This window comes from Grammomys surdaster, unplaced genomic scaffold (genome assembly GCF_004785775.1).
Source record: "Grammomys surdaster isolate TR1022 unplaced genomic scaffold, NIH_TR_1.0 125430, whole genome shotgun sequence".
NCBI classification, from domain to species: domain Eukaryota; kingdom Metazoa; phylum Chordata; class Mammalia; order Rodentia; family Muridae; genus Grammomys; species Grammomys surdaster.
This window is the reverse complement of record NW_021620297.1, coordinates 41,979-51,261: the sequence shown is the minus strand read 5'-3', so window position 1 is coordinate 51,261 and position 9,283 is coordinate 41,979. Positions and strand designations below refer to the sequence as shown.

The 9,283-nt window shown below is 49.7% G+C and overlaps 1 protein-coding gene across 1 annotated transcript in view; it reads left to right on the top strand.

Moving 5' to 3' along the window:
• Positions 1-325: 325 nt before the first annotated feature.
• Rasgrp4 (RAS guanyl releasing protein 4) overlaps positions 326-9,283 on the top strand; it is an 18,081-nt gene continuing 9,123 nt past the window's right edge. Inside the window, exons 1-6 of the mRNA XM_028786198.1 lie at positions 326-414; positions 2,782-2,966; positions 3,691-3,796; positions 3,927-3,989; positions 5,120-5,251; positions 5,361-5,514. Coding sequence (XP_028642031.1) covers positions 392-414; positions 2,782-2,966; positions 3,691-3,796; positions 3,927-3,989; positions 5,120-5,251; positions 5,361-5,514 — 663 coding nt within the window. The 5' untranslated portion in view covers positions 326-391. The remainder of the gene's footprint in view (positions 415-2,781; positions 2,967-3,690; positions 3,797-3,926; positions 3,990-5,119; positions 5,252-5,360; positions 5,515-9,283) is intronic.

Here is a 9,283-nt window from a genome sequence, read left to right as displayed (position 1 = left end):
ATGCAGACTTTTCTTTTGAGCCTGTTTTTATACACTTTTTAAAACTCTGCGTGTGTGTGTGTGTGTGTGTGTGTGTGTGTGTGTGTGACAAAGACGGGGGGGCGGGGGGGAGAAAGAAAGATGGAGCGATAGATAGAGAGCCAGCTAAGGGGGTAGGCAGCACCGGAAACCTCAGCAGGCAGGGATCCCCGTGAGGGGGAGGGGAGCCTTTGGTCTCTCCCCAGCCTCTTCCTTCCCCCTGGCCTGGGGGTGGGTGGGGAGGGGCAGTTCCTCTTTCCTTCCTAAACACTGTGGACGCTCCAGCTCCCAGGGGCCTGACAATCTGGTTAGGGAAGGAACCAGATCATACTCCTGTCAGGACGCCCCCCCCTCCCCACCCCCTCCAAGAAACATGAACCGGAAAGATATCAAAAGGTAAGAGGACCCTCCCCAAGGAGACCTGGGAGAGCCGAAGTCCTGGTGCCGCTGGCTCTGGGGAGTTGGGGGAGATCATAGGGGTGGGAAGTGCCCCACGCCTCCAAGACCGGGCTCTAGTGGGGTCCAAGGGTGAGATGCTTCAGGGAGCTGAGCACCTGAGCCTCCGTTACTGCTGCTGCCTCTCCCTGGAGTTTGAGCTGTCCTGTGTCTCTCCAACCTAGCTCCCTCAACTGGCTGCCCCTGTCTTCCCCGGGGTCTTCTCTGTTCCCTATTATGGTCACTGCCCCCCACCCCCACCCCGGACTGGAAACTCCAAGCTCCTGCAGGACCGTGTCCCAGGAGAGAGTTTCATGACGCAGGTCTAGACAGCTTCCCTGACTCTTAAACCACACCTGGCTGCTCCAGACACTACGGGAGCTGCCGGTCTGCAGGTAAGGGGCAGCAGGGTCTGAAATGGGCTTCTGTCTCTTGGCACTGCTTGTCTGCCTGTCCCCATAAGGAGGGATGGTGCTGGGTTCCCAACCTGGATAGCTCGCCCCCACCTCCCTAGCATGACCCTGATGAGCAAAGGGATTCAGTATAGTGAGAGAATCCCAGCTGCCTCGTCCTCTGCTTGTGTGGCCTTAGGTAAGTTACTCAAGTACTCTGTCAGGTTCTGCTTCTGTCAGAGTTATTGTAGATACCACTTCAGAGGGGCGTTAAAAGCTTATTCCGCTTAGACTACTGCACGGTCACGGAGAGGGCTTAGAAAGTACAAGCTGCTGGACTCACCCAGAAAATTTTAGATTCTGTGAGACTGGGGACTGGCCTGAGAAGCTGTGCTTAGGTGAAATGGCCGGGAAGGTGATGCTTTTGGTTCTTGGTGTGGGCACCTAAAACAAAAACAAAAGCAAACAAACAAAAACCACTGATTTTTACAGAGCGCTCAGCCCCCAGATGCTCAGCAAGTGTCCACTTTATTTAACATTTAACAGCTGTCTTAGCCCTGATGATGCTGGAGGGGACTTGGCAGATTTTATTTTAGGATGTCACTATTTGTGATTTCACATCCATGTGGTGCGGAAAACCTGGCTACCTCCTTCTGTCTTGGCTGTGTGTGTGTTGTTGTTGTTTTGAGGGGGTGTTTTTGTTTTTGTTTTGAGAGTTTTGCTATGTAGCCCAAGCTGGCCTCAGACTCGCAATCCACCTGCCTCAGTTTCCCAGGCAGCAGGGCTTACAAGAAAGCATCACAACATGTAGCCTTCTTTCCCTGTCTGGAGGTCAGCTTGCCCATCAGCCAGGTCCCTTTGAGGATCCAGGCTTTCTAACATCTGGGGAAAATCTACTTTTTCCTATGCAGAAAACAAGGGTCAGAAAGACAGTGGGTTACTTATTAAAAAGGCACACGGCCATCAGAAACTTCTGGAATCCAGTTCTGGATGACTCTGAAGACTAGATGCTAACCCCTCCCTCTGGCCCTCCCTTTCTCCCACCACCCCCTTTTTCCCCACCTGGGACAGACACCTAGGGAGGCATATGACAGGAAAGGTTATTTTTAAACTTTCCTTGAAGCTGCTGTGGCCCCAGGGACCCTGCCTAGCCCTTAGGAGCCCCGGAGAAGCTCTGGTGTACTTCCTCTCCTGGCTCCAAAATGTGGGGAGCAGGCTAGAGGCTAAGAGTCTTGAGTATGGGAAAGCTATCATGGATGAGGGGTCTGCTGCCTTGCAGGGGATGGGGTGGTCCGGTAGATTTCAAGAGACCTGACCACAGGTCATCTCCATCACCGGGACACAAAAGTATAACTTCTACAGAGTTGGGGCGGAGGAGTGACATCCGGGCTTTGGAAGGAACCTGGAGACTAACTCACGAGACACCGTGGGAAGCCAGGGCTTGGTCCTAGGGTCCTAGGAGTAGGTCCTCGGATAAATCCTGGGGGGTCTGCTTACTGCACACTTGTGATGCTTTCGGACTGTGTCGTCAAGAGGAATTTTTTTGTGGTAATAACGGAGGATAAGGAGGCGAGGCAAAACACGATGTGTTTTCCTTTATATATGGAGCCTAGGAGCGAGGTACCAGTACGATGACGTGTGTTATGTGTGAAAGTGTCATAGGGAAACCCATTATTCTATACACTAACTGTATAGACAATAATTAAAACCAAAACAAGGAACGTCGGTAGCCCTTAGTCCTGGATCTTCCAGAAGATCTAAAATATTTTGGGGCTTGTCACCCATGAGTCCCTCATGGGTATCTCTGAGATTTGATCTGCAAGAACTTTGGTCCATGGGGCCTAGGGGAATTGGGCCCCAGAAGAATTGTGGGAGCGTACTTAGAGAAAGGGGCTCCCATGATGCTTCGCGGTGGGCTTTTTGTGTGTACCTACAGGAAGTCTCATCAGGAATGCTCTGGGAAGGCAGGAGGGCGTGGTCGGCCACGACCGGCCCGCCGCCACAAGACGTGCCCCACCCCCCGGGAAATCAGCAAGGTCATGGCTTCCATGAATCTGGGAGTGCTGAGCGAGAGCAGCTGCAGCGAAGATGAGCTACTGGAGGAATGCATCCGGAGCTTTGGTGAGTCGCTGGGCCAGCCTCTCCAACCCTAACGCCCCGCTAAGCATCCTCTCTCAGCCTCGATGGTTGGGGTGAACACGGCCGAATAAGATGAATTGTCGTCCTTGTGTTAATGATGAGAGAGAGCTTGGGTCTGGTAGCTTACTTTTGAAGGCTGAGGCAGGAGGATAAAGTTCCAGACCTACCTGGGTGATGTGATGCAGGCCTTAAATCCCAGCCCTCGGGAGGCGAAAGAGGCAGGCATTTCTCTGAATTTGAGACCAGCCTGGTCTAAATAGCGAGTTTCAAGCTGGCAAAACTACATAGTAATTCATGCCTTAAGAAATAAATTAAGGCCGGGCGGTGGTGGTGCACGCCTTTAATCCCAGCACTTGGGAGGCAGAGGCAGGCGGATTTCTGAGTTCGAGGCCAGCCTGGTCTACAGAGTGAGTTCCAGGACAGCCCGGGCTATACAGAGAAACCCTGTCTCGAAAAACCAAACAAAAAAAAGTTCAAGGAACTTTAAACATCTCAACCTTGATTGAAAGCAAGGAGCCAAATTCTTGCTGGTCCATGCACCTCCCAGCTAAGGAAACCGAAGCATGAAGAAATCACATTGCTTACCCAAGTTCCTGCAGGGGATTACAGGTGGAACGAACATGTACACCAGCCTGCCCTCTCAGTTCATGACGCCAGGGGTCTGTTGTTCTGGGCCCAGGCCAACAGCCTCTCCTTCCTCCTCCAGATTCAGCTGGCAGTCTACGCCGAGGGGACCACATTCTCAAGATGGTGCTTACCATGCACAGCTGGGTGCTGCCATCCTCAGAGCTTGCTGCCCGGCTGCTGACGTCATATCCTCCCAGAACCGTGACCTCTATCTAGAGAGATAAAGGCAGACCTGTGAACTCCTGGGAGATGGGAACGGGGCGGGGGAGTGGACAAATGGGGAATGCTGGAAACAGCCTTGACCAGAACTTTCAAGTATCAGAAGGCTGCCAAAGATGCCCAGGAGCTAAGACAGCTACAGATCTGTTACCTGGTCAGGTAGGTTTGGTCCAAGGCCCTTAGTACCATGAAACACCTCTCTTAGACCCCCCCACCCTGGCCTGATCGCTACTCCAACCCCCCCCACACACACACACACTCAGCCTCATTTTCAAAAATCCCACACAAAGAACTTGTGCCTGTTATCCTGGCATGAGATAGCCTGAGGCAGAAGGATCTCTTCAAGTTCAAAGCTAGCCTGGGCTATAGAGTAGGCTTCAATTCAAAAACAAAAACAAACAAACACAAAAAGGTACCAAAAATCCCATGCTAAAACGCCATTGGTTGAGACTGGACAGATGGCCTGGAAGGGCTGCTCTTTCAGAGGACCTGAATTCAGTTCCTAGCACCCGTATATTGGCCGATGACTGTAACTCCAGTTCTAAGGGATCCAGCACCTGACGTCTGGCCACCAGGTGCACCCGGCATGTACACATGGTACATATACATGCATGTAGGCAAAGCATGCATACATACAAAATGAAAATAAAATTTTAAAGAAAGTTAAAAAAAAAAAAAAAACATTCCCAGCTGGCCAGTGGTGGTACACGCCTTTAATCCTAGCACTTGGGAGGCAGAGGCAGACGGATTTCTGAGTTCGAGGCTAGCCTGGTCTACAGAGTGAGTTCCAGGACAGCCAGGGCTATACAGAGAAACCCTGTCTCGAAAAAAACAAACCAAACCAAACCAAACCAAAACAAAAAAAACCCATTCCTAACAGTCCCTGAGACACTTCCACCCCCTACCCCACCATTCCTCAGAACACACAATTCCTGCAGATTCCTGGCTAGATCCCATAGACTCTCCTAGGTGAGACCTCAGTTCCTACATGCCCCCAGAACTGCATCACCTTGACTTCCCAAATCTTCCCCCCACCTCGTTCCTGACACCTCTACCGTCATGCTTCCCCGTTGTCTCAAGAGATACTTACACTGTTTTACCAGCTTTTCCATTCTTACTCGAGATCTCCCCATCCTTTGAACCATCCCTCTAAATCCTGACTCCAGAAACCCCAGCACACATGTGCATGCCCATTGTTCCATGTTTAGAATGCCTTGGCCTAAAGCCCCCTTAACCTCTTCACCCTACTGCCAGTCCAAGTTTACCTCCCATCTCCGAACCCCTCGCAGATACTGGCTGACCCATCACCCTGAGGCAGTGCACCAGGAGCCCCAGCTGGAAACAGTCATAAGCCAGTTTTGGGCCACTGTCGCTCAGGAGGGCAACATGGCCCAGAGGAGCCTAGGAGATGCCGCCAACCTGTGAGCCAACCTTACCCTCCTTCCCTGCCCCACCCTATCCTACCTGTACCCTCTGTGTCCCCCAAACCCTCAACTCTCGAGCCAATAACCTGTCCTTCTTGGCCTCCAGGCTGAGTCCTGGAGGGCCCGGTCCCCCACCTCCCATGAGTAGCCCAGGCCTGGGCAAGAAACGGAAAGTGTCCTTGCTGTTTGATCACCTGGAGACAGAGGAGCTGGCACAACACCTTACTTACCTGGAGTTCCGGTCCTTCCAGGCCATCACAGTGAGAACATCTTTCCCCGTCCAGCCCTAAGCAGGAGACAGAATGGGGGCGGGGCATGCTCCTGGCACAGGATTACATATGGAACTATAATTTTACTATCTTTATTAGTAGTGCCCATACAGTTACCATGTTAACAGCTCTGGTAACTGAACCCAGGGTCTTTTTCTGTGTTAGGCAAACTCTCTAACACTGACCCACATCCCCAGATGAGATTGTAAACTCTTGAGACAGGGTTTCTCTGTGTAGCCCTGGCTGGCCTAGAACTCATTCTGTAGACCAGGCTGGCCTCGAACTCATGAGATCTACCTGCCCCTGCCTCCTGAGTGCTGGGATTAAAGTTGTGTGCCATCACTCCCGGTTGCAGACTGAACACTCTTAAGCAGTCAAACCTGATGGCAGGACAGTCTGAGACAATGAGTTAGGCTGACTGAGAGCCAAGCCTGAGTTCAAATTTTTGTTTATTTTTCTTGCTTTTATTTGATTACTAATTTTCTTTATTAATTTATTATTTATTATATTATCTTATGTTTTATTTATAATTTTATTTCTATTACTAATTTTATTTTCTTCCTTCTAAACATTTTTATTATGCATATTCATTTACTGTGTTTGTGAGACATGGTAGAAGATAACGTGTAGGAATCTAGCTTCTCTGTCTACCACGCAGGTCCCAGGAATCCAACGCAGGCCCTTTTCCCACAGAGCCACCTCAGCAGCCATTTCTCCCCCACTCCTTCCTCACTTCCTGTCTGCCCCATTGTTTGGAGACAGGAGTCTCGTGTTTTCCACCTGTATAGCCAAGGATGACTTTGAACTCACTCCACCTCTCGGGTGCTAGCATTACAGATGTCCAGCAACACATCTGGTTTGTGCAGTGCAGCAGATCAAACCCTGGGCTTCAGGCAGGCTAGGCAAGCACTGTACCCAGGAGCTGTGCCCCAGTCCTCCTCAGCTCCTTTCTACCTAGTTTGAGGTAGTTTCCCAACCTCTCGGGTATTCATTCATAAAAATAAGACCTTGCCTCTTCATAGAGTGCTTGACAGAATGAAAAGCCCATTTAAAAGTGTTTATTTCAGCCGGGCTGTGGCGGTGTGCACTTTTAATCCCAGCACTTGAGAGGCAGAGGCAAGTGATTCTCTGAGTTCAAGGCCAGCCTGGTTTACAGAGTGAGAACAGCCGGGGCTACACAGAGAAACCTTATCTCAAAAGAAAAAAAAAAAAAAAACAACAACCACAAAAAGTGCTTATTGCAGTATGTCGAGGTGGCACAGGCCTATAATCCAGCCTTTTGGAAGCCTCTGCAGGAGGATGGGGAGTTCAAGGCCAGGTTGGACTACAGGAGACCCTGTCACACAAATACTTATTGTGGTAGAATCAATCACAGAATTATGTTCAAAATATTTTATCAGTTATACGTTTAGTCACCAAGTATTTCAGTTCACCATGCCTCAGTTCCCTCACGTGGAAAGACAAACATTAAAACAGAATATTAACAGTTCCTACCTGAGACCAGTGCATGGTTGACAGTAAACACCAGCTGGGTAAAACCTTTGAAATGACTGTAGTTCACTTCCCTAAATGTGCTTTTATATTGAACTATGTCAGCTGCTATCATCCATCTAGACATTGTTTTTAAGGAAGGTGGGGACCTGGTTCCTTTAGGAGACAGATTTCTAGATAGGGCTGGAGTGTGTGAATGTGTATGTCTATGTGTATATGTGTATGTGTGTGTGCATGTGTGTGCATTCACGTGTGTATATGTGTGTATGTGTGCACATGTGTGTGCATGAGTGTATATGTGTGTATGTACATGCACTGTGCATGTATGTGTGCACATGTACATCTGTATGTATGTGCACGTGTGTCTATGTGTACATATGTATGCATGCATGTATATATATATATGTGTGTGCACATGTATATGGTATGTGTGCATGTGTGTATGTATATGTGCATGCATGTATGTGTGCATGCATGTGCATGTATGTGTGTGTGCATGTATGTGTGTGTGCCTGTGTGTGTGTGTGTGTATACATGTGTACTTGTGTGGTGTAGTAGATTTGGGTGTGGAGTATATACACTATGAGGAGAACAAGTAGAACCACTTTCAAATCCACTTTCTGTCAAGTCAATTCCCTTTCCTGACCTGCCACAGTCAGGCACATAATAATGAACACAAGACTGGAGAAGGACACAGTGATATCAGGGACCTCCAGCAGCCTGGGGAGACTTGGGCTAGACCATGCTGTGACATAAGAGGTTGGGTCTACCAGAAAGATGGCATGTGAGCAACATGACACACCCTGACCAACCTTGGCCTCAGCCCCAAGACCTGCGGGGCTATGTTTTGCAGGGCTCAGTGAGAGGTTGTCCTGGTCTGGAAGGTTCTGTGGGTCTGAGCAACAGTGTATCCCGCTGGGTGCAGGTCATGGTGCTGAGTCGTCCTGGGCCGGCGCAACGTGCCCAGGTACTGGACAAATTCATTCGTGTGGCACAGGTAAGCCCCTGACCACCCTGTCTTTCTGCTTGCTTTATTTTATTTATTTTATCTTATTTTATCATATTTGAGAGAGGGTATCTCTACGTAATCCTAGTTGTCCTGAGACTCACTATGTAGACCAGGTTGGCCTTGAACTCAAAGTTAGTCCTGAGGTTATTAAAGGTGTGCACTAACTACCACAGCTGGCTTCTACTTGCTTCTGGCACTGTAGAGTTGGGACAGCTACCTGACCTTCCATTTTGCAACTGACCAAGGCTCAAGGCTTTTTTTTTTTTTTAATATTTTTAATTATTTCAAAGTGTGTGTGTGTGTGTGTGTGTGTGAGAGAGAGAGAGAGAGAGAGAGAGAGAGAGAGAGAGAGAGACTTCAGAGGCCAGTGGGACTGGAGTTACAGGAGGCAATTGTGAGCTACCTGAAGTGTGTGCTGGGAAGAGAACTCAGGTGCTCTGCAAGAGCAGTACGTGGTCTTAACCACTGAGCCATCTCTCCAGCCCCTGGCTCATGCTCTTGATCCAGCAGGCCATCTGTCAGCCACCACACCTATGACATCACACCCTGGCCTCAAATGAATTCCATTTTCCCAGGATCTAGCTGGAACCTGTGACCTTGATATCACAGAGTTAGACCTTGTGTGGCTCCAGCTGTTGGCTCGGTAGTTAGGAATTAACACTGTTTCCCAAGCTCGAGGTCACAGATTTTATCCCCCTGCAGAAAAAGGAGGGCTCTTTTTCTGTCCTCAGCTTCGGATCTCCCGTCCTCAGGACCCCTCTGTGTCTTTGGGACAGTGACTGTATCTCTCTTGGTGATACTTCAACACAGAGAGTCTTAGTCCAGTCTCTTTGGTCTTGACCTGTTGAGTCAGCCTCCCCCTCTCTTCTGGGAAAAGGGAAGCCCTGTGGTCAGGCCTCTTTGAATATCTTCGAAGTAGACCACGCCCCCCCCCCCCTTTTTTTTTTTTTTTTTTTGGTGGTTTTTCGAGACAGGGTTTCTCTGTGTAGCCCTGGCTGTCCTGGAACTCACTCTGTAGACCAAGCTGGCCTCGAACTCAGAAATCGGCCTGCCTCTGCCTCCCAAGTGCTGGGATTAAAGGCGTGTGCTACCACTGCCCTGCCGACCATGCCCTTTCTTATGAGCCTTCCAGCACTTTCCTTCTTCTTGCATGGCTATTTGTGTCCATCCAGGGGATTAAACCCAGGGCCCCCTGCACCCTAAATAAGTCCTTTACCACTGAGCCACGCCCCCAGCCCCTCACTGGGGGATTCTAGGCAG